We start from the raw sequence: 25,277 nt of genomic DNA on the forward strand, positions 1-25,277 counted from the left end.
CAAACTGACGGACAGGAGGTTCCCTCTGAATATCAGTAACCCTTTTGTGCTGTGTGGGTGTGACGGAGCACAGAGAGTTTGCCCAGAGAGTTCATGGAGTCTCCTCCTTGGAGATCTTCTGAAGCCACCAGGGCGTGGTGCTGGGCAGCCTGCTCCAGGTGGCCTTCCTGGATCAGGGGCTGGGCCAAACGGCCTCCAAAGGGCCCTTTCCACCTCAACCCTTCTGTGGTTAAACTAAAGGAGGCCCGAAGAACTGCGGCCCTGTGTGCTGTAGCTGACAGTCAGTCCTCTTGGTGTTTGCTTCCTATGTGTGGTCTAGCTAACTTTCTTTTATGTATTGTCAATAAAGAGTGGTACGTTCATACAGAATATAAGTGTCAAACACTTGAAATATACTGCTGATGAATAATATGGACTTTGGGTTTGGTAGACATTGTGGGAGGAATACACTGAGGAAAAATATGTAGTAGAACAGACAACATATGGGAGGAAAAGCAGAACGTGTTGAATACACTTTCCACAAGCACATTATGCAATCAATTGGTGTGGTTCTGTGTTTATAAGTTTCATAGCAAAGTTACCACAGCATTATAAATAATAAAATAACCTTCTGAAACCTCTTTACCTGGTTTTGTCGACTATACTCCTTAGCAAATGCTGGTCTATGCAGAAGCATCTAATCGAAATGTAAATTGCATACTGATGCTGTGTCACACCTCTGAAAAGTAACAAAGAATATCTGTTGAAGGCAACAACATCGCGAAAAAATGAAGAGAAGCCCCACTGTTTAATTTTGAAGAATAACATTTCTGACAGCTGAATGAACAAAAAGAATAGGCATCAAATGCATTTGTGCCCAGACAAATGTTGTGAGGGATCCCTCACCTTTGTTTGGACTATCTGTAGATGCGAGTTCATTATTGAGCAGTTCTCTGGGTGACTGCCTTCATTTTTGATAAAGTAATGCTCTTTTAGGGATGTCATTAAGTAATAACCTTGCCTGTGGAGGGATGTAGGATGTGGTATTTTGTAAAATACTTCCAAATGTCTGTTATTAATAAAAGGCTTGTAGTTCGGTTCTATTGGATGCTGTTTTTTATTACCTTTCTAGTGGGGTGAGGTGGGGGAAGGTACTAAATCTGATGGTTTACTATAAACAGCGATACATGGCAAGGAGCACAGTTAAGGAGATTGTTATCTCCCAGGAACAGAGAATGCTGTGGTCAACAGGAAATCAATTTCTGAGGGTGCTACAGTAAATTTGTCTTGTAACTGGAAACTTTCTAATTGCTGCCCCAAGGGAACAGTGAGCTGAAAAGCAGGCAGATGGTTCCTTCCCTATTTCCTCCTCCTTTGATTCCATCTGAATAATTTCTAGCTTCCCACTAACTTTGTGCATTAAACGTTTAAACTATAATAGTTGCTTTCACTTGTACAGTAACTTGGCTCTTCAAAAGCCCGATATTCTTCAGCAGGTTCTGGGAGATATTAAAATCTGTTCTCTTTAGATTGAGCTGCTACTCCTAGCCTGGAGTGTTAGCAACTGATGTAAAGGAGAAATTGTTTTTTATTTCATTCTATGCAGTGGAAAGATGGTGGGGTGTGTGGTGTTTTGTTTTGCCAAGAAGAGGCATAAGGAGGTGGCATTTTTTCCCCCATCATTACACTGAGATTTTATTATTCATGAGATTTGAAAAGCATTGCAGCACCAAAGATATAGGCTGTGTTTTTTTTTTCCACTTATTTATAATTAATGTTCAATAGGATGGAAGAGCCTGGCACAAAGAGGCACTGAAGAAGCAAGGTAGTGGTCTGTTACATTATAAGGGCTTTTGGGTGTATTTGGTTGGGATGAAGAGTCTACAGAGGTAAAAACATCCATCCTACCCATTGTCTTTCTTTGTTCTGAAAGTTTGACTGGGTGTAGGTGGTGGTCTCTGGACACAGAATGGAAAAACATAACGAAAACAATGTCTGTGTTGTTACAAAGAGCTTATTGCGGTCAAGTTCCAGCTTCAGCAGAGGGTTGAAAGTCTAGCTTTAAATGCTTGGTGGCATCGGAGACTTTAAAATTAGTAGAACACAAGTGTGAGCTCTGTTTTAATTTGGAGCTCCTTGAAAACTACTCTGTATTGAAATAAAACATGCCTACAAAATGTAAATACTTCATTTAGGAGGAAAAGCTGGGAAGGAAGTGTTCAAGTAAGGTAGAAAAAAAGTCATCTTTCCTGACCTTACTTTGAAACTGCTTTTTGCTTCAAAAACACCTCTTTGGTTTGGCCAAATTACATACATACCAATTGCTTCTCACCATCACAGGCACACATGATCAGATAATATACCGATTACTTATGAGCAAACTGCATCAAATAGCAATTCATCTAGAATACCTGTCACAAATTAGTTGCTAAATAAAACACACTTTATCAGACTAGTTGCTAATTATTAATTTTAGAAATGTCAAAATACCATTCTCAATAGTAATGAACAAATTAATCACTGGTTGGAGTATCAATCACTAAGTGTTTTCTTTGCATCATAACTTTAAAACAATAACAGTATTTTCATTTTGAATGTCATGTGAAAAAAAGTTAACACAAAATGAAATATATCTGGCCAAGAATTAATTTATTTTTTTAAGAAAATTGTTATTTAGTGGGGATTTTCTCTTGAAAATATTTTTTTAGGTCTTTTTCCAGTGTATGTGCTTTTAAATTGGGTGTAAATAATTGTAAATTGCAAATTGTGCTTTTAAATTTGCTGAAAATGAAGATGATAATTTTCAAGAAAAAATGAATATAATTTTCAAGAAAAAATGAAGAAAAATATTATGAAATAGTTGGTTTGTGTTAAAAATCTACAAAGTAGTAGAGCCATATCTAAAGTGCAGCAAGTTATGGAAATGCATGGTTGCCTTTGGTGATAATTACTACTACATTAGTATCAGATCTGTAAAATGTTATGAAATTTTTAAAAAAGCTTCACTAGCCATTAGAAGCTCTTAATTATTGTGACTGTTAACAGGTACTTGTTTTACTGCAGTACTTGGGAGTTGTAGTCATACTGGGATGCAAATTCATTTTTTCTGCATAAACTTGAAACCGAAAGTTAAACTTTGCATCAGCCAGTGAGATCCTGACTCTAGTTCACACACCCAATAGCTGTGATCACTCTAATGACTAATCCCTCCGCAACGAAATAGGTAAACATACGCCTATAATTAAGCAGATGTTCACATCAACCAAGCAAGCAAACATCTATTTTATTCCTGGAAATCTACTTAGATACCCATTCTCTGGTTAAAAGAAAATAGATGGTATCTAGTCTGAGGACTTAGGGGTCTAGAACAAGCATCCTTAAGCTGTGGGATATGCAGGGTGGGCAGCAGTTAGCAGGCAGACCGGCCTTTTAGCTTGTGTGTTTGTTTGTTTGTTTGGCATACGGTAATTTCCCAGTTTCAGTGCTTTGAAGTAACAGTACAATATGTAACCTTCTGGGAGAGGAGAGAAGAATGTGCTTGTATATGCATTTTCTCAATAACTAGACCATAAATTTACCTATCTTATTTTTAACATGCATATATGGAAATAAACTGGTATGAAACAGGGTATTGAAATTAAAAGGAGAGTTTGAAAAGCTCCATTTCTTTCTCACCTCCCCATCTGAGTCTGGATTTTTAATTTAAGGGAAGTACCCTTATTGCTGCATGGAGCAGCTGCTTGGGAAAACAGAGCTTCTAAATTGTATTTTTAGTTCCTGATGTTCTCTTTGGGTGTGTTACTTAATATTCTGTTTACAAAGTGCTCTGCAGAGAATTTGATACAAAGCAATGATTAGCTACAGGAAGTGCTGTTTTTTTCAATTTTATGAATGTTAATGCTCACTTGAAATTTTCATGAAGCTGTTGCATGTGCAACGTGAAGTATACAACATTTTCCTGTAATAAACCTTATGACTGCCATAGAAAAAGTGACTTTAGTGTGAGGGTATGGAGTATGTATCTTCATCAGAGAATTACAATTAGGAAGATATAAAGAAGATTAATGTTGTTTATAGAAGTGAATTAATCCTAAATTCTGTTGTTTATCATACAAATGTGTATAATATATTTTGTAGAATAACCCCCCAAATAAAAACATGTAAATTGGTTGGTAGTCTTGTTATTATATGCAGCTTTCTTTTTGAACTGCTCTTTTAAAATTCTTTAGTAGTACTCTGTGTTCTAGGAGAATGGTGCCTAAATGCAAATGAGTTTGTTCCTGAGCCGTAACAGTAAGAGGACTTGTGTTACTGTTATTTTTTTATGTTCTTTTTATACCTGTGTAGTGTGTAAAATATGGCATGCTGTACTCACAGCTTCTGTTTATTTTTGTAGGGTTGACCTGACAACCATTTCATCGTGCAAGAATCAGTTAGTAAGATCTGCGCAGACTTCCTCCTAAGGGGAAACATGTCTGAGATTGACTATGAGAAGTTAGCTGAAATAGGTAAATATGTTTTATTATACTTCAAATGACATCTGTGTAGAGTTACAGGTGATTTAATAGAGCATCTTCAGTGAGAGGCTTCACTGGCATTTTGTAATGCTTCTTGGAGCAATCCTGTATGAGTTACAGCCACTGTACTAATAGGTACCCTATTAAAGCCATTAGGGTTGAAGGTTAGTTTAATGCATGCTTCTCTTATGAATTATTTTTAAATGTTCCCAGTGCAATTCTAGGCTGTTGGAATATCACCATCATCACATATTGTGGCACAAATGGGAGTCATTACTCCAAAGAGACACGTATTGAATGAGCACAGTGATTGCTGTATTGCGTGTTATCTCCAAAGATGTTAGTCGACCTGAGCAATATGACCATGGCATTTGACCATGATCTTTCATTTTGAAGATCAGCATTATGTGTTTTTTTTCACTGAGATTTTGAGGTTGTCAGGCTGAACTCCAGAGCAAGTGTCTTTCAGGTTTTTTTGTTTGTTTTTCCCCCTCTGCCTCAGTCTCCCTGACCATCCATTTAGCTTTGATTTCTCCATGTCATGACTTTCAACTGCAGCTGGCCAGCTTTCTATTCTTAAGGCGTGATTCAAAACCCATGGAAAGCAATTTTCCTCTCAGCCTTGGCAATCTCTGGATTTTCCCACCCAGTCACATTCTCTATTTTCTTTGCAAGTTTTTGGTACTTAGGGTGGTTACAGTGCTCAGACATGAAAACATACTAAACAAAGCAGCGCTTTTGTTTTTTGTCGTTTTAATGTGACTTCAAATATATAAATAGAGGGGGGAAATGGTGAAATTCAGGTATTGTGTTATATTTGTATTGTTCTTTTTGGCTTTGGGGAAAAAATAATTCTTTAAAAGGAAAGAATACTTTTCCAGTTGAGGTTAGTGTAGCTCTTTATGTATGATACACTTTTAAATGGTAGAATGATACAGATTTTGGAGACAATAAAAAAAATTAAGCTTTTGTGTACGTGGAGAACTCTAATGGTATATTTCTAAACACAGGTTTCTTTTTTTTTTTTTTTTTTTCCCCTGAGACTAATAGGACTGTTGCTTTATTTTCTGAAGAAGCTTTGATTTGAATTCAAACATAAATAAATTTAAGAAAAAATATAATTTGTGACTGCTCTTTGTCTTTGAGAAGCCCAGCCATTGGTTACAATCTTCATCCTTTTGAAATACAGTTTTGGTACTAACCATGTTAAAAACAAAAATGAGACAAGATTTCATATAACCATTTATAGAATAGAAAGATACTGGGAAACTGAGTGTAAAGCATTCAAAAATATTTACTGAGAGTTTTTTCTCTGACATGTATTAGCTACTAGTACATAAATCTGGCTGAAATCAATACCTAATATATTCTGTCTGCCCTAGTGTATCTTTGGTGGTGGTTAAGGCATATAAAATGATCAGAAGGCAAAACATTCTTGAAGGACTTAAAATTAAGTGGCACTAATAGTGTTATAGATAAACCTGCTGATTCCACCTTATTAAAACTTGTATGATAAAAGAGATGAATGATGTACAGGATGTGGTGAATCTCCCCCTCTGCTCTGCTCTTGTGAGACCCCACCTGGAGCCCCAGCACAAGAAGGGCATGGACATATTAGACCAGGTCCAGAGGAGGGTCATGAAGATGATCAGAGGGCTGGAGCACCTGTCCGATGAAGAGGGGATGAGGGAGTTGGAGTTGTTCAGCCTGGAGAAGAGAAGGATCCAGGGAGACCTTATAGCAGCCTTCCAGTACTTAAAGGGGGCCTACAGGAAAGCTGGGGAGAGACTCTGTTAGGGAGTGTAGTGATAGAACAAGGGGGAATGGTTTAGAACTAAAAGAGGGAAGACTTAGATCAGATATAAGGAGGAAATTCTTTACTCAGAGGGTGGTGAGGCACTGGAACATGTTGCCCAGAGAAGTTGTGAATGTCCTATCCCATGCTCGAGATGTTTAAAGCCATGTTGGATGGGGCTTTGGGCAACCTGGTCTAGAGCAACGTGTCCATGCCCATGGTGGGGGGGGGATGGAATTAGATGGTCTTTAAGGCCCCTTCCAGCCCAAGCCATTCTATGATTCTGTTTTCTTCTCTTAAGCCACCAAGACACTTGTGTGTTGATGGGTTAATATAATGTTTATTCTTGTCATAGAATCATAGACTATCCTGAGTTGGAAGGCACCCACAAGGATCATGGAGTCCGACTCCTGGCTCTGCTCAGGACCACCCAAAAAACAGACCCTATGCCTGAGAGTGTTGTCCCAATGCTTCTTGAACTCCATGAGGCTCAGTGCTGTGACTACTGCCCTGGGGAGCCTGTCCCAGTGCCTGACCACCCTCTGAGTGAAGAACCATTTCCTAACATCCAGCCTGACCATCCCCTGTCCCAGCTCCATGCTGTTCACTCAGGTCCTGTTGCTGTTCTCAGAGAGAAGAGCTCAGCGCCTGCCCCTCCGCTCCCCTCTTGAGGAAGCTGGAGGCCCCCATGAGGCCTCCCCTCAGCCTACTCTGATCTGGACAGAACAAAACGAACAACTTCAGCTGCTTCTCATACGTCTTCCCCTCTAGACTCTTCACCATCTTTGTAACCATACTTTGGACACTCTCTAATAGTTTTATGTCCTTCTTATTATTGTGGTGCCCCAAAATGGAACACAGCGCTCAAGGTGAGGCTGCACCAGTGCAGCACAGAGCAGGACAGTCATTTCCCTCTAACCCGCTAGCAACGTCATGCTCAATGCACCCCAGGGTATGGTTGGCACTATTGTTGGTCCCTAGTCAGTTTCTAGGAAGCATTCACTTGGATAGTGTGGCAACCTCAGGGCCAGCAGTTATCCCAGAATCTGTGTTTATCTGGGAAGGTACTTAGGATCATCCCTTCTTGAACTGTAAAACAATTTGTAAAAAGTTGGGGGAAAAATTAACCAAACCTTCAAATAAGATTGATTGACTTTGTATTGTTCATTTTAGTGCAAAGTAGATTTTAACTTGAGGACCTAGTCCAGAATCTACTAAAGGGGGGGGGAGGGGAGGGGAGAGAGAGAAAGATGCCTATTGATTTCATTGGGCTTTTGAGATGATCTTTTGAGCAACTTAGCTTGGCCTCTAGCTGGACTATATGATGGATCGACATATGGCTGCTTTGCTTATTGCAGGTTCTGAAGGTTGAAGGATTTAAAGAAAATTGTGGATTTTCATGCAGTTATGATGAAGGCTTTTTTGCACTTTGATACCTTTATGCAAGTTATCCTTTTGAAAGTCTGCTTTCAGACAGTGCGCACATGGAGTAGTTGTCAACGCACATTAGCATACTGAAATTTTGATTTCCCCATTTGGACAACCTCGAAGTAAAAGACAAGAAGATGTAGATGGATACAACAAGCAGATTGTGAGAATCTAGGAAATAATGAGACAACAGCAGTTGTGCATAGCAAAGTCACAGTATGCCAGCTGTCCAGTCATTGTCAAGATTTTTATGAGCACTGCAGCAGATACTAACTTTAAGTAGGATGTGAAGGTAGCTTTGAGTAATTAGAAGATTGTTTTTTCCACACTGGAGAGTGGAGAAAGAGCAAGAACCTGAATTGAAAATGAAACAAATGGTGATCAAGGCCTGTGTTTTTGATTGAGGAAAAATTCACCCCCTTAATAATTCATCAGAGGCAAAAGTTTTTCTTTGTTCACTAGCACTTAAGCATTCTTGCTTGCTTTTTTAGAACTGCGGAAAGATGAAACAGAAGACGCACAGTCAGGACAGGAAAAAACATTTATGTCTCCACCATTTGAGGATACTGAGTTAAATATCAATCACCCCTACTATGATGTTGCAAGACACGGCATCATCCAATTAGCAGGTATGTTTGGAGAAAGATTCACATTATTAAACCCCTTATCATATTTTTCTCACTGTACTCCTTGATGTAATGCATTGTAATCATGCTAATACTTTCAGCCTTAATCTTGAAAATTAGTTGCATAGTAACGTGATCCCTTGCTTTTCTAAAGGTGACATATGAGCCAAATATTTGAGCTTAATCTTGCTTTAAAATATAACCATAACAATATATTATAATCTAGGTCCTAACTGTGGCTGTAACAGAGCTGTACTTTATTTCAGTGATAAGTAATTTTGTTTTGTGAATAATCTTAAATTATTCACAAATATTGTGAATATCTGAAGTGTTGTGAAGCCACACATGTAATCATTTTTCTAGTCTGCTCAGGGAAGGGCATGCAGCTAAAGAGATATGGGTTACTGCATAAAAACTAATAAAAGGCAGAAAGGAAACTGTTGACATAAATGTTAACTACATTTATCACCTGACTTTATGTTGTGATATGGAGAGAAGTTATGGGTACCTAACATATTTGAATATTGGTTCATTTGGTGTTTACAGTTATTTAGTTTTAAAACTTTCTGGCAATATACAGGACATGCAAGCACATTTATGAAATAAAAGCACCTCTTTAAAGTATACATTTTTTTTTTAATCCATTTGGTTTACTTTGGGAATTAACACACTTGTTAAGCTAATATTAATAACCAGGGTACTGAACTAAAAAAAAAATACGATAAGAAATAAAATTTTTTAACACTGCTCATTCTAATGAAGCTTAAGATTGCTCAATATTACACGCTTTTTGCACTTCATACTTTAGTGGGCATGATGGGCCTGTGGTTTATCTGGAAAATGATGAACTCAAGTTATAGGTATTCACCTTCCTGAATTTGAGCCATAAACAGAATGTCATCCAGATGAGTATGACCTTCAGCTGAACCAGTCCTCTGAAGAAGTTTGATTGAATAGGGTAGGAAAAACTGTTGTAGTTTGACTTCTGACTGTAGTGGAATGAGAATTGTACCCATACTAATGTCTTCTTGAAGCTAGTTATGCACTGGATAATAATTACTTTTTAGCTTTATAAAAACTTACACCCCATCATAAGATTCCTATCCATAAACAAGGGAGTAACATCCACACTCTTGTGAGTAAAAAGCTACTGTCTACTAGACCAGTAGGATGTTTCGTGCTCAAGCACCAGTTTGGGATGGAGGAAATACCAGGAGTTATTAATGAAAACATTGAAATCAAACTGACGAAGTGTGAAATAGTGTGTTAACAGACACATTGGATACTCCAGAGTCACTCTAAGAACTTCTCCCATCTGCTTTATTAGGCAGTGCTACTGAAAGAGCTCTCTTTTAAAGCATTATTAAGAGGTTTTTTTCTCCTTCTAGTATACTCAAGATCCAGTTGTGGGTGGGCCACATATTTACTGCTTCAGCTTTAGTCATGCACAACTATTTAGTAAACATTTATTGTTAGTCCTCATTTTTCATTCAGTCAAAGCTGCCCTGGAAGTCAGAAGCACTTGGTATTTGTCTGGTTTAGTGGTGGTAATTCTAAAGTGTCCTTTTGTGTTTATCTTGCTGGGAGGAATCATTATGATTTTTACAGCTATGGGCAGACATGCCTGATGATGAGCTGAAACCCCTGGGTCTGCATTTTGAAAACTTTTGCTTTCTCTATCCCTTTGTACTGGAGGGGAAGGGAACAAGTTGGCAGTCCTAGTAATCTCTGCTTGACTGACCAATAAGACATTCCCAGCTCATTTTAAAAAGTGAGTAAATAAAAGTTCACTTATTTCCTGGGCAAACAAAAAACACAACTTCCATAGCTGCAGACTGACACTACCATTTGACTTGGAAAAGTTGAAATGGTGGGGGAACTCAAAAAAGGGCTAAGTTTTAGGTGAGATGGTGAAATATACTGGAACGGCTCCTTTTAAAAATCATCACTTTTACTGTTGGTGAAACGGAGTACATGTGGTGGGAACAGAGTGATAAACAACCTGTCCATTCTAGATCAGTCTCAACTGCCTTCATTTTATGTGTATGCCTTTGCATTATTCCTGTATTAGAAAATGGGAATGTGCTTAAGTGTAGTTGAGTGAAAACAATAGTGTTTTTTAAAGAGACCTCCTGGTAGTGGTAGCATTCATTGATTCTTCTTGGAACTTCCTTCATATCAGTGTATGCTTGGAGTACAATCCAAACATTAGGTATGCTCCTGGTATAAATTTGCTGAAGTAAGTGGGGGTATTCACAAGATGAATCTTGGCTGAAACACTGGATTTTTTATGTTTTTCATCTTAATATAGCGGTCTTTTGTAGGGAAAACATGCCCCTTAGCCTTTGTCTAAGCTTGGAAAAAAGTGACTTTAGCTGCCATTTCGGTCAGAAAAATTTGATGGGATTTTGCAAGTCTACTGGTCAATTTAAATGCAAAGCACAAGCCAGGAACTGTGCTTCAGAATGCAGTATATGTGCATGTAAAATAATTCTGATAGTAAAGTGTAAGATGGGAACACAGAGGTGTGCATATGCATGCAGAAACATGTAGGAGGTAAAATACCATCCAAAGACATGCTTCACCTCCACAAAAGGAGACCTCCCTATCCCCTCTGTGAACTGGAGTGGAGTCAGGTTTGAATGCTTTCTGGATTTACATTCAAGTGAGGAAAGGATGAGCTCTTCAGATCTCCTTCCCATCTTGCAAGAGGCCCATCCCTTTTGAAACAAATCATTTTAAAATGATTTATACTTGGTTATTATGATTTTAATAATCTCTTTGAAAAAGAAAAAGTGTAATTTCAGTGTTTGGAATGGCTGTTTTTAAGCAATTTTAAAAGCTGTTCCTTCCGTTTAAATTCTGTCATTGAAAGACAATGAGATGTATTGTTTGAAGTGAATGAAGAAAAAAAAAGAAAGAATTCAGGTGAAAATATTTGCAGTGATTTACCCATCTCTTACAATGATCTAATTTCCAAGTTATTAAAAAAAAATAAGATTCCTCTTCGCTTTTTGTAAATTGACTAGTACATGCTTTCTGTAACAATAGGTTTTACTATGTGCAAAGGAGATATCTGAGTTGTAGTTATACAGTATGAAACAAATAAAATCAGGGAACATTTTTAAAAGGTGTAAGCTTTAATTACTTTTTATTAATTACATTGGTTTATCTCATTAACACCAAAGTGCAGCTGACTATTCTAAGCACATGTAAATGGAACAGTTCTTCAGTGCTGGTTCTTTTTATTTCCATCTTGAATGAGAAATTTCAATCTGTTGCCTAAAAAGAATGTAGAGTGTTTTTTTGTGGCAAACAGGAAGGGACATATAAGCATATAAGATGTACCAAGCTTTCCAGTTTTCTATGGTTTGCTTTTATAATGTCATTGCTGATAACTTTACATAGTACCTTTTTTTTTTTTTTTTTTTTTTTTTTACTATGTGATGATTTTGAATGAGTCTGTCCTCAGTACTTATGCTTTCATTAACTACCAGTTACATCTTCTTATGTGTTTGATTAAACTTTTTAATGGAAGTAAAGTGTATTATTGTTTTAACGCTGTATTTTGCTCATCATTTTTTTTCTGCTTTTCTGGTTATATTTAAAGATTTGAAATGTTAGTTCTTTGGGAGAGACTGACTGTATTTTTCTTCGAGCTTCATTTCATGCACATTTACGATTTTAGACTTGTGCATTAGAAACTGATTAAAATTGTGCTACATGGATCAGGCTGTGAAAGATAATGGTAACAAAGTTTTTGTGACATGTAAGGAGAAACAGTAGTGAATTACCTAATAAGACTAAGACATGGGTCTTTATAACGTTCAGGCCATATCATTGACAGCTTTGCCGCTTCTTGCAATACTTTCATGAGTAGATTTGTAGTATATAAATTGCAGTGCAATAAGAAAGAGCTGTGTTTAATACTTTTCTTCTTAAAAGAGAAAAAAAAAATGGACAAAGAAAATCATATTTCCAAAGGGTATTCCTGAAATTGTTATCTTTGGCATTATATCATGAATAATACCCTTCTGGTGAAAACAAAAAATCAGCTGGAGAGACCTAAAACTTGGACACTTTCCGAAAAGGAAACTGAGGGTGTTGTAACTTATCTGCAGTACCAGATAAGATGTTAATGTGGGCTTTGCACTTTAGGAAACCTGTCCTAACCATTTGGTTGTTGTCATTTTAAATACATGGGTTCAAATTCTTCAGGGAGGAATTGAATTTGGATTTTCCACATTGAGATGTTTTTTCTGTTGCTTCTTTCTCCAACTATTTCCTTCTCAGAATGTCAAATAAAACAAATCCTTTTCTCACTTTCGAACATCAGCCTGCAATGCTGTCACTTTTAAAGACAGAGCAGAGTTAATTTCATCAAAATATATCCACATATTTTCTTGTTGAATCTGAGAAAACACAGAGAATCAGCCAGATGTACCTATATTTAGAGGTTAGGTTCAGGAATGACTAACTCACTGGTATTTCAGATAATTTTGCATGCTTTAAGAATAGCACAGACAAAATGTAAATAATTAATTACACCAAAAAACAATCTGTCCCTTTGCTTTCATCTGGCCTGAAGAAAATGTGCTGTGGCAAAGTATTTCTCTTAGTCAAAATTTAGAAGAAAAATTTTCCATGGAGGAATCTCTGCTGAGGAATATTTATTTTCCAAAGGGAATGTATAAAGGTTTTGATGTAGGAAATCTCTGAAATATTCACTTACAGTAGTTCCTTTTTAGGAATCATCCTGAGCATATACTTGATTTTAATTACAATTTTAGCACTTTCCAGAGTTAGACAGGTAGAGTGCAGGTGCCATCCTCTCACAGAAAATTGGTTTCTAAATAAATGGGTGAACATGAGGAGCATTCAGAGGGATGAATACAAAAAGAGAAGTTTGTGAAATCAAAATGGGTTGACTTGACATTTAGAGTTGATGTCACTCCCAATATCTATTTGGGGAATCCAATCTCTGTCCTGAAGGATAAACAGCTGGCTCATTATCACAATTTTTGACCATCTTAAAGCTGAAGTATTAAAATATCCATTGTAACGTGCTTTCGTATGATCAACCAGGGTGATCAGTGCCACATGAAAGAGGACTCAAGGCTCTGCATGTAAAGGTATAAGCTTTTACTGCTAACGTTGAGACTCAGCTGTTATCTCAAATGTTGAGACTCAAAGTTATCTTGGCTATGTATTTCTTAGTCAAGTGAGAAGTTTGTCGTTATTGATGGGCAAAGACCCATGTGGTATTAATTGTGGGCGTATTTATTGTCCATCCATTACTCAGCCTAGGCAAAACATAGAAGTTTAATACTGGCTTTTTCGCACCCCCATATTTCTCTGAATCATAGAGAGCAGGAGGAGGTTAGAAAGCACAGTTTGTCTTACCATTTATCACAGTGTAATTGAGATTTAAACTCATTTTCATTAGTTTAATTTCTGTGAAAGAAACAGATACAGGAGCCAGTCTTTTCACTGTCGTAGCACGTCTCCTGGATTTTGACTAAGCTTCTGCTCCTGCTGAAACCAATGGCAAAACTTCCATGGACTTCAGGGTCTTGCTTTGTTTTATTATAATTGATAATTTGTGGTGTAATTGTAACTGCAATTGATAATGACAAGCTTCAGTGAAATAAAATGGTATTTCACTTTTCACTTATAAAATGGTAATGTTTAGGATCATCAGAATAAAGGCTTTTAAAAAGTCATGCTAAAATTGCAGCATCCAATGGATCTTGTTTGCAAGTTGGAATGATCTGTATCATTAGAAAAAAAACTTAATTTGCAAGAAGCAGTAAGTGCTGTGCCATCCAAATTCTTAATTAAAAAAGTAGAACAATACTTTTTCTCATGTGCCCTTCTTTGTCTCTTACTGTAACTGTTTTTTTTTGGTACTGCAAAGTTTGATATCAGAAGTGATGTATGAATCATATCTGATTCAGAGAAATACACACAGTCTATTTCTCTGAATACATAGGATATCTATTCAGTGGATATCTTGTATTTTAATGGGCATAAATATTATTCTGGACACTGCACTTCTCACACTCCTCTTTACTCATCAAGTGTAGAGGAGGAGGTTGGTTTTGCAGGGCTGAGCTCACAGAAATGACTCAGCAGTGTGCACAGTCCTGAGACTGCCTGAGATTTCTGTATTTACATACCTCACCTGTGAATGTGTCTGCATGATAACACGGGACTGACATCGAGGCAATATCCTCCTGTCCATGGGCAAGAGAAATCTACCAGATGTTTTTTGTGCATGAGGGCAGAATTTGAGCCAGGGGATTTGCCAACATGAAAAAAAATAAGAGCAGGAAGATAGAGATAGTTGGTTAGAGGAGTATGGGTGCAGTTAAGATACTCTGTCTTTGGGAATGCTTCTGGAATGCTTGGAGCTCAAAAACGGTGTAGAAGGATAAGGGGAGGAGCACATTTCCAGGGACTGTAGAACAGGTTATCATCTGAAAGTGTTTGGTAATGTGGAATAAAGTAGATTAATACAAAACTATATTTTTGACCTGTAAGTAAAACATCAAGGAACAAAGCTGAAATTGCACTTTTTCTATCTTTTTTTTTTCTTTTTTTTTTTTTTTTTTTTTTTTTTTTGCATTGTCCCCTGTAGAGAGTTGAGGCATCTTTCAGTTCTAACTTGTTTTATTCCAAGTACTAGGAAAATACAGGTTTTGTGGAACAAATGCATAATCTGTTGCTCTGTGCTGGTTTAAAATCAGCATACTTCAAATTGCGCTCTGTTAATTATGACTGCTGTTCCCCACTTTACCCTTCAAACTGCACTTTCACATGGTTGGGTAAAAGTTGTATCTCCAGAGTCTTGGGCTTCAAACTGTTTTGAACTGAGAAGCAAACACTCTAAAGCAACAGGAATTTTGTAGGGTGCTTGGTCACAGCCCTTCTGGTGGAGGGCAAGGGAGATCTGCTTGGCTTTGCATCAACGCTTCATGTGTCTTTTTAAAAAAATATGTTTTTCAAAGCATTATTGATGCCTACGCAAAAATAGCCATCTCTTTCCCTTCATTATCTGTCATCAGTAGTGGGAACCTGGCACTGCTTAATTTAGTTTTTAGTCAAGTTGAAGTTCTCAGTCAGTGTTTCAGCTTTGTGTTTGTTGCCCCGATGGCTCTATGTGATGGGAAACCAAGATTCTATTCTCTGCTCTGCTGGTAGTTTTGACAAAGCTACTCTGGCTTAATTTTCCCATCACTGAAACTAGGGAACGGTGTTTGTATATGTTCTAAGGGTATCTGCTTGCACTCTTTTATAAAGGTAGGTGGTTTTTTTCTGCCTTTTAAATCAGACAGTTGAATGCAACCAACAGTAACAATTAGTGACTCATTTAGTAATTTAACTGGAATCATTTTTTAGATTTATTTTGCTCATAAAAATGGTTGTCTCTAACAAATAAAATATTCCACAGTGTACTGTAACACAGCAGTTTTTCCACAAACAAGTCATGATTTAGAGAACAATCTTTTATTAATGTTTTAATTTAAGTACATCATTTATATTAACGCTTATCACATTATAATGCCTTTATAAGTACTCTGAGAATATCAAATAAGACACTTAAATATAACTTCAGGAAATAAAATTATGGCCTATTTAAGAGCAATATATACGTGTACCTGAGTACATATAATTGTGTTGTTATGCATATCTTTCCTTGAGTGGTGCTTAAGCACCTTATTTAACACAGGAGTCAGAATTTATCATTAATGTGGAATGGGGCACAGGACCATGGGGGATGAAAAAGCACCTTCAAGAAAAAATAAAAATAAGCAGCCAGCCTAAAAGGAACAGGAGAAACTCATCATCCAGCAGAGAAAACTATGTTGTGGAAGTCAAAACTACAGGACTAAAGTGTTGATTGCCAAAACAAAAGCTGAGTTAGATCTTTAAGGGATGTTAGAGCAAATAGCAAAAGTTTCTTTGGTTTTACAAAGAGAGAAAAAGGAGAAAAATGATCTGTGAAATGGGAGTGGAGTGGACATCAGAGATAATCCAGGTATAGCTGTCAAATTAATACTTCATCTTGGTTTTCAGTAAAGATGATGTTGATATTATTAGAAAATCTTTTAAGTTCTGTGTGTGATGTTCATCTACAATTTATTACCTAACTCTTCACCTGATACCTACCTAACTCTTCACCTTGAGAAGCTAACGCCCCCAGGTGTAGGAAAGATGAATTCAAGACTGTAGAAAATAGCTAGATCAGAGAAAGGAGACTCTTAAAAGACAGAGATCTAACTTGTTTGCAAACAGTAAAATGCAGGCTGAGGGGGGATGTGATTCTTGCCTAGATCTTCCTTCAGGATGTTAAACAATACTGGAGAAGAGCTGTTTCACCCAAGTCATGTCATTGTCCCACAAACAAATTTGTTCAAACTTGCTATGACTTTTAGATTGGAATTGAGAAAGAAAGGCTCCATGTTGTCAAAGCATTGAGCAGCATGAGCAAGAACCAGAAAAACCTCACTGATATTCAAGATGGAGCTTGACAAGTCAATGGAAGGGATATGGGTGTGGTTTCTGGTGATAACGCAGGCTTGGAAATTATAATGCAGAAGATGTCTACCAGTTGGCATTCATAAGTGAAAAGTCATTAAGAGTTAATCTCGTCTCTTCTATCCCTTTTCTCCTCCCACACCTAAAACAGAATTGCTTTAAGAAGAAATAATAATACAAAATAAATAATAAAAATAAAAAAAAATACTGTCCTATTGTGACCTCTGGGATGCATATTACTGTCAGTGGTGGGTTTTCATGGAAACTGTGTGTGTTTTCAAAGCTGGGAAATAGTCTGTTCATTCAGGTCATGTAATTTGAATTAACATCAGTAATACAGACTAGGACAGGTGAAGCTTTTCTATCCAGTTGTCAAAGAAATGCAAGATTTTTTTTAATTCATTAAGTCACCATGCTATAGAGTTAACTTGCCCCATTTTACTTCTTGCTTATTCTTTCCAGCTACATACATAATTAGAGGAGGAAGGAGAACAACAATTATAAAGAATATCTAAAAAAAGGCAAATTATTAACTTTATTGTACTCCTACTGATGTCAAAGCCAAACTTCAATGTTTTAATGGGAATAGAAGCGAGGATTAAATATAGCTTAGTTTGGATATTGAAATTACACCAATAATGTCTCAAATATTAATTCAGTTGAAACATCCTGGTCCACTGAAGGGAGGACCATTCAGTGTATAAGGAATTGGCTTGAATGCTGCACCCAGAGAGTGGTGGTCAACGGCTCCACTTCCAAGTAGAGGCTGGTGACAAGTGGTGTCCCTCAGGGGTCTGTACTGAGACCAGTTCTATTTAATATTTTTATTAATGACATAGGCAGTGGCATTGGGTGCACCCTCAGAAAGTTTGCAGGTGACACCAAGCTGAGTGGTGTGATCAGTACAAGAGAAGGAAGGGATGCCATCCAGAGAGAGCTGGACAAGCTCGGGAAGTGGGCCCACCTGAGCCTAAGGAGGGTCAGCAAGGCCAAGTACAAGGTGCTGCACCTGGGTTGGGGCAATCCCAGACATGAGGACAGCCTGGGAGAAGAACTCACTAAGAGCAGCCCTGTGGAGAGAACTTGGGGGTTCTGGTGGACCAAAAGCTCGGCATGAGCCAGCAGTACGCGCTTGCAGCCAAGAAGACCAACTGCACCCTGGGCTGCATCAACAGAAGTATGGCCAGCAGCAGGTCGAGGGAGGGGATTGTCCCCCTCTGCTCTGCCCTGTGAGGCCCAACTTGGAGTGCTACAGCCAGCTCTAGGGTCCCCAGCACCATAAGGATGTGGGCCTGCTGGAGTGGGTCCAGAGCAGGGCCATGAAGTTGATCGGAGGGCTGGAGCACCTCTCCTATGGAAGAAAGGCTGAGAGAGCTGGGGTTATTCAGCCTGAAAAAGAAAAGGTTCCAGGATGACCTTATTGCAACTTTTCGGTACTTAAAGGAGTCTTATAAAAAAGATGGAGAGCAACATTTTGCCTGCTCAGATAATGATAGGACAAGGGGAAATAGTTTTAAACTAGATGATGTTTAAAGTCCCTTCCAACTGAAGCCATTCTATGACTTTCTGATATTTCTGAATTATTTTAATAGAATTGATATCGTTCATATAGATATATGTTAAAATCTTAACACCTCACAATCTTCAGTGCAGTTACCTTCAGTATGATCATTGCTTTACTTCTGAGTCTGGATTTCCAGACAGCAGAACTTGAGTGCAACAATACACGCTTTGCCAGAGGGGCTAAAGGATGGAGTCTTATTGATCTTCATGGATCTGAATGTAGCAGTGCTTTTGGAAAAGTATCTAAGAAAGCTTAATTTGGTTAAAATATTGACTTATATGTTTGACAAAGCAGATGCCAAAAGTGTGTGTAGCAGAACAGTATTTTTATAAATTCCAGAATTAAGGCATGAAGACTTTAAAAATGTCACTTCTAAGACTACTACAGAAAGCCAGCTTGTTTTTTTCCATTCCTGAATTCTGTGAGAGGACTTAACCGTTCTCTTTCAGGAGCTGCGTACTACCAGCCACCCTTTGAATGTGACTTTCTCAGCTTAGTTGCCTCAGTTGCCCAGCAGCTGCTTCATTTCACTAAAGTGGTGGCCAAACGGATTTCTGTAGATGACACTGTTTGATTGTGGAGTTTCACAGGGTGTTGAATAGAGCTGAGAAATACAAAGGTAGCCCCCAGTATGAGAAGATACAAGCCTTTCCCTCAGATCACTGATGTCTCACTGCATAAGTGAGTGAGTGTTATCTTTACTAACTGTTTTGTTCACTAGGTGATGACAATTTTGGAAGGAAGGTGATTACCTTCAGTTGCTGCCGTATGCCCCCTTCCCACCAGCTCAATCACACCAGATTGCTGGAGTAAGTTTCTCTCAATCTTCTGTGTGGACTACTTTACATTTTATATGTGAACTTCTATTAGCTTGTTTCCAGATGAATGAGCTTTCAGGGCAGAGAAGCAGGAGTTAGAGAGTGAAAAGAAAAAAGAATGCACAACCTACTAGTGTTAATACTAAGTCAATGAAATGTGGATGAAACTGTCAGTTACTTCACCTGGAATATTGACTAGCAGAAGCAATGCACTATGTACTGAAATTAACTTGGTCTCATAATTTTATTAATGAATTCTGATAGTATTTTAAAATGGAATTTATGATGAGGACCAGTAAGAGAGGAGGAATTCTAGTATTTTAATGCTCAGTATATATGTTCTCACGAATAGCAAGGTTTTCCTTAATTGGCTACTTCAGCTCCTAAATCACTTAACAAGAAGTTTTTGTTATTTATGTGTTAGTGTTTTTCCTCTTTGTATAAAATGGCCTGCATTAAGTACAATATTATTATACTTAACTCTCCTATATCTCACTTTGTAATATTCTTTTTGTTTAAAAGAGGATATAACTAAAAAATCACAACATTCTTCCTTATAAACTTGCTGCAGCAAGGACATGTTTCTGCTGGGACTCACCGTCCGTCATTGCAATGAGATCTATTCTGCCATGAAATGCTTGTTCTTATTAAGTATTTTAAAACTTTTTGGAGTTCTTGTACAGCCACCATTACCAAAATGTTTGAGCACCTTTCAACCATCAGTATCCATCACCCTTGTAAAGGACAGAAATGTTCTTATCTCAACTTTTGAGAAGCAGAGAGGAGTGTTTGAGACCATATTGCTTCATTTGTGTGCTCATCACACCTAGCATATCTCCACAGCCTTAAGCCAAAAGTTGCTGTGTAACACTTGGGGAGCGTTAGCACCTAGGAATAAGAGCCCCACCAGTCAGCACCTAACCTAGAGGAGTTGCCTGCACAGATTAATAGGAAATGCCAAAGAAAGGAATGTGACAAACCACATCATCAGATCTAAGAACCTTCCTCAGTTCTGCAGGGAGGCACCTTGATGAAACTAGGATTTCCAGCCCTAGGACTCTCCTGGACTTGAACACTTAAATGTTTTTTTGTACCTGAGCCTACATCAAATTCACTTTGAAAGTCTGTGCTAAGAGAGAGAGCTGAAGGAAAATGTCTGAATGTGAAGCTGCCAATATAACTATCAAGTGATCTGTGTTAGAGTAGATCACTTGGTAATAGTTAGACTAAGATGTTGAATTTTGAGGAAGAAACTGTGGAGTAGATCCAATTTGGCAGGTGTTTTGTGATTAAATTACTTAGAGAATTGATTTGGTAAAGCTTTTATAACGTCCCTCCAATCCTGTTACAACCATGGAACAGTTTATTGTTCAGAAACATTGTTTATTTTATGCCCACAAAGCTCTCAATTATTTTTAGAAGTACAGGTTTTCTGTATGCAATGTGGCAAGGAATTTGCATACTATAAAATAAAACATGAGGCTCTCTTTATGTAAGAGTATCTGTTTAGGTATATTTTGATTTTAGACTCTTTTCAGACTATTTTTTTTTTCCAAGTCTTGAATAACTGTTACCACTACTTCCATTAAAATACTATTTAATACTCAAGTCAGGGATCAAAACAGCACTATATTAATTGAAGTGGCATTCCTTGTCCCAGACAAGGAATCTTAAGATTTACGGTATGGTGGGCGAGTAAGTAGATCAGTAAGACTGTGGGAGTGCAGTGTAGCAGTGAAGTTACCTGCTTTTGCATAGGTGAATATTCAGTGTCCTTCATACTTGCAATAGCCACAGCCTAATAAATGTCACAGGAAACTATATTTTGTTGAATGAAAAAGGCTTATTTGCAATTAAGAACAATAGCTGGGGCTCTGTTGCAGAATAATAAGATAGCATTGAGAATGACTTGAGAAAGTTCAAATCTGACACAGCAAGAAATGAGGCCAGATTGCATTCCTCCATCATTGCTTTATTTGAATCACTGAGCTGTGTAATAGACGATACATTGTTTTCAATTGTAGGAGAAAGGGAAGACAAAAGCATCTTACGCTATACCATAAAAGAATCAATGTACAGAAATCTTCTTATAAAACATGCAGTATTATTTCAAGATGGGATAAGTAGTGTAGTTCTTTAAACTAGTTTTAAAGGAAATGATCTATGAATGTAGTCCCTGTATCACAAACAGGGGAAAGGCAAACATATTCAAGAAAACAGTTTACTGTAACCAGTTGTAATTAGCAGTAATTAGGGTTAATTGATTTTTTTATATATATAATTTAAAATGGTTTAAATTGAGAGGAAAAAAAGACTTATTATTTTAAGAAGTAAAACTTGGCTAATAGAAAGGAATTTACAAAGACCAGAAAAACAGCAAAAATAGAAGTCACCGTCAGTTAAAATGCATCCTTTAAAATATTTCTTGGAAAGCACAGTCCCATATTGTCTTCTTCATCTTTTAGTGATTTGTGAACACCACCATTTTTGTAATTAAATATGTTCTTTTAAATTTCATGCTTTGTACTGAGGTAGAATTATTGACAACACTGTCACTAAAGCAAGACAAACTTATTTGATAAATACATTGAAGCAAGCATGAATCTGCAGTCATGAGTGTTCAGAGCACATTTGTTTCTCGGTTAAGAATCCCATCCAGTAAACTGTCTCAAAACTAAAATGTTCTCTTTCTTCTCAGGTACTTGAAGTATACTCTGGACCACTATGTAGAGAATGATTATATGGTTGTCTACTTTCACTATGGCTTGAAGAGTCTGAATAAACCATCTTTGAAATGGTTACAAACTGCCTACAAAGAATTTGACAGGAAGTATGTCTCCAAAATATTTGGTTTACTCATTTGTTTTTGTAATGTCTGTAGCTAACTTCTGTGAAGGAAGCATATTTATCCCAATACACCCGCAGCTAGCTGTTGAGTTTATTTTGCCATTGCAAATTTTTGTAATTATCTCAGTCTGTTGGTTCTCTTATAAATGTCTTCTGTGAAGTACTAACAAATGTCCTAGGTGTTGGAATGGTTATACAAATATATGAAAAGCCTTGGGAACAAGAACTGAGAGGTGCTGCCTTTATGTGCACTATTTAACAAGAAGCCTGTGGCACTCCATTAGCCATCATTCTCTGTTATCTCACATTTGTGTGTGAACCTTTAATCATCTTAAGGCTAGGATCTATATGAAAAGGGAGAGATTAGTTTCTAACAGATCATTTCACACAGCACTTGTGGCATTCATTGTTATATGTAAAGCCTGAAGTGACCCCTGTGCTTTGTATATGCCTGTCCTTTGGAGCAACAATGGCTACTGCTGATGACTTCCTTTTGAGGGGGTTGGATGTGGTGTGGTCTAGGCTAAAGCTTCTCTATATATAGCATTTCAGAAGTGAAAACTAAATATCTGATGTTTATTCTCTGAAAATGAGTACTTATCAATGGAACTGTAAGTTCCTATTGAAATGAGTTAGGCTTTTACTTGTTTGCAAGTTGTTACTTGTTTTACTTGGTTTTGTAAGTTGGCTTCAAGAGAGCAACATGACTGGAAGCAAGAACATACATAAATGGCTCTTTGCTGGTAGTGGAAGTGTACAACTGTGTGCGTACTGGGGAGATGGTTTGTACATGTCTGATTTTTTTGATTTGGGAGCTGGAGCAAGAAGTAAATCTCCAAAAAGACACTGTGAAAAAAAATTATTGGGTGTTTCTAGACTAAGCTGGAATGTAAATACATGAGAATTTCACACTGCACACCACCCTGCTTTAAAAATGGAAGTTGAGATGTGTACAAAAATGTTTGGTTGTCTAGTGCCAGAGCTCAGTCTTTTGAATCTTAATAGCATCCTGAAACTCTAAAATCCACTATGCAAGAAAATGCGGTTGTGCATAGAGCTGCAGTGGGAAGGAGTCATCTGAAGCATCTAACTGTTTTCATGAGAGACTGCTCTTGGCTCAGCAACAGACCAAAAAAGCTTATTTTTTTTTTAGGTTTCTGAGTATGTTTACTAGAATGCATCTATTGCTTCTGTAAATAGGGTAAGATAGAATAAAGGCAAGGGATCTCCTTGTTATAAATGAAGTCTCACCTCAATCTGAATTTAGTAATATTTATAAAAGGAATATTTCTAAAATGTATAAAAGGCAAGTAAACAGCGCTGGGTGTGCAGGGAGTTTACACTCCACCAACACGCACACACAAACATCAAACATTCTAAATATATAGAACATTGCTTTACATACTAAACCCGAGTATGCCTATACATAGGTACAACTAGAAGGGGTAACAAACAATCCTTTAAGTTCCATGACTTAACAGTCTCCATTTTCCATTCCTTTTCTTGATTACTAACAAGACTCCATTTTCCATTCCTTTTGAACAATATGTCTTGCTTTAAGTTGTCAAGCAGCTCGGTCTTCGGGCCTTACGTATCCCGTTCTTCCCAGATTGAAGAAAAGCATATCCATCTCCTCTTCAAGGCCAATAGGCCTGGGTCAAAAGGCAAGTCCAGGTCAGCAGGGGGCATAACAGCAAAAGCCTTCGATGGCTGTAACAGCAGAGGGGCCCATGGCGTAGCAGTCGGATCAGTAAAGGAGCCCGCAGCTCACTCGCTGTCTGGAAAGCCACACGTTTGTGATTGTGGCCCCACAGGGCTCTTTAAGGCCTCAGAGATTGCTCGCCAGGTGCCGAGCAATCCCACTGCTACCTTGTCGTTTTTAGTTGCAGAGTCCCACACCTTGACCTCAATTTGGTCCCATATTTCAGGATCATAAACTGTCTGATTGTTAATAAGGAGAATAAGCTGTAAGGTTACCAGGACAGTCTTTGTTCTAGGGACGTATGATTCCCCATAATGTGCAACTGCTTACCAGCGAGAGGCAGTTGTGTGCACAGGTCCGCTTCTTTCCAGCTCCAGTGCGCCTATTTCCAGTGACTTTCAGTACGAGCTTCTTTGAGCAGTTTGCTGAGTTTGGCCGAACCTATCTTCATGAGGCGATCAATGTGCCTGTTCCCGTCCTGGTCTCCATTCTGCTAGCCTGTTCCTTTTCATTCCTTCTTTCTGCTTCTTTATTGATGACATAACTTTATTGTGTTGCCTTTTTTTTTTTTTTTTTTAACTTGAGGACAGGCGCCCCTCTTAAACTCTTCTGCCCACAGCAGTCATTTTCAAAAACAAATTTTCATTGTCAAACAACTTTGCATGTAACAGCAACAGCAAACACCCAGAAACTTCCATGCCTTAATGGCTGGAGAACAAGAAACCCCAGACTGCATGGAATCTCCTGAATCACCCTTCTTTGTTCCCTCTAAACTCTTTTACATTCCTGATGGCCTCATCATTAAGAGTCTAATGTTATCATGAACCATGGGGCTTTCTTACCCCCATGGCCATGCTCCCACATCTCATCCTTTTTTTATTAATATCAACCTTTTTCTCAACACGAATTACCACTCCATATATAACATCCTGTATTTTATATTTGGTGAAAGGTTTGGACTACAATACTGTTTTTTTGTTGTACTCTGACAGTTCTTGAAAATAAATCACTGTAAGTAATTGGAAGCCTACCCTATTGTTTTCTTTTTCTTATAAGACAAACCCAAACTAATTTATAGCAGCGCTATAGGGAGAGGCATTATGTGGGGCAATATCTTCTTCAGTTTTGCTGCCTTCTGACCTGCGAATACCTCTGGTGTACAGTGTGACTGGGTTAAGCCCGAAATCTGTTTCCTCTGTTCTCCCATCCCAACCCTGAAAACAGGAGAACCAGAGGAACAGATAAAGACAGGTAGCTGGGAAAAAGCAGGCAACGTTACAGTCAACTTTACACTCACTCATTTTATACACAATGAAGTTCTTAGCATACTGTCATTGAGAAGCTCACAGCGGTATTTACAGCACAACATAAATATTCAGCTATACTAGCCAGATGGGGGGGGGGTGTGGAGAAAGCACCTTTCAGATTCTTGCATGCATGTGTTTTGGGGGTCAAATGAA

The 25,277-nt window shown here is 37.8% G+C and overlaps 1 protein-coding gene across 1 annotated transcript in view; it reads left to right on the forward strand.

Annotated features, from left to right (window-relative positions):
• Positions 1–4,450: 4,450 nt before the first annotated feature.
• LOC311222087 (rho GTPase-activating protein 8-like) overlaps positions 4,451–25,277 on the forward strand; it is a gene marked incomplete at both ends in the record, with an annotated part of 60,856 nt that continues 40,029 nt past the window's right edge. Inside the window, 4 exons of the mRNA XM_084306192.1 lie at positions 4,451–4,487; positions 8,211–8,348; positions 19,172–19,259; positions 21,967–22,098. Of these exons, the coding sequence (XP_084162318.1) occupies positions 4,451–4,487; positions 8,211–8,348; positions 19,172–19,259; positions 21,967–22,098 (395 nt within the window). The remainder of the gene's footprint in view (positions 4,488–8,210; positions 8,349–19,171; positions 19,260–21,966; positions 22,099–25,277) is intronic.

The sequence above is a fragment of the Netta rufina genome (assembly GCF_964035555.1).
Source record: "Netta rufina genome assembly, chromosome: 1".
Classification (NCBI taxonomy): Eukaryota; Metazoa; Chordata; class Aves; order Anseriformes; family Anatidae; genus Netta; species Netta rufina.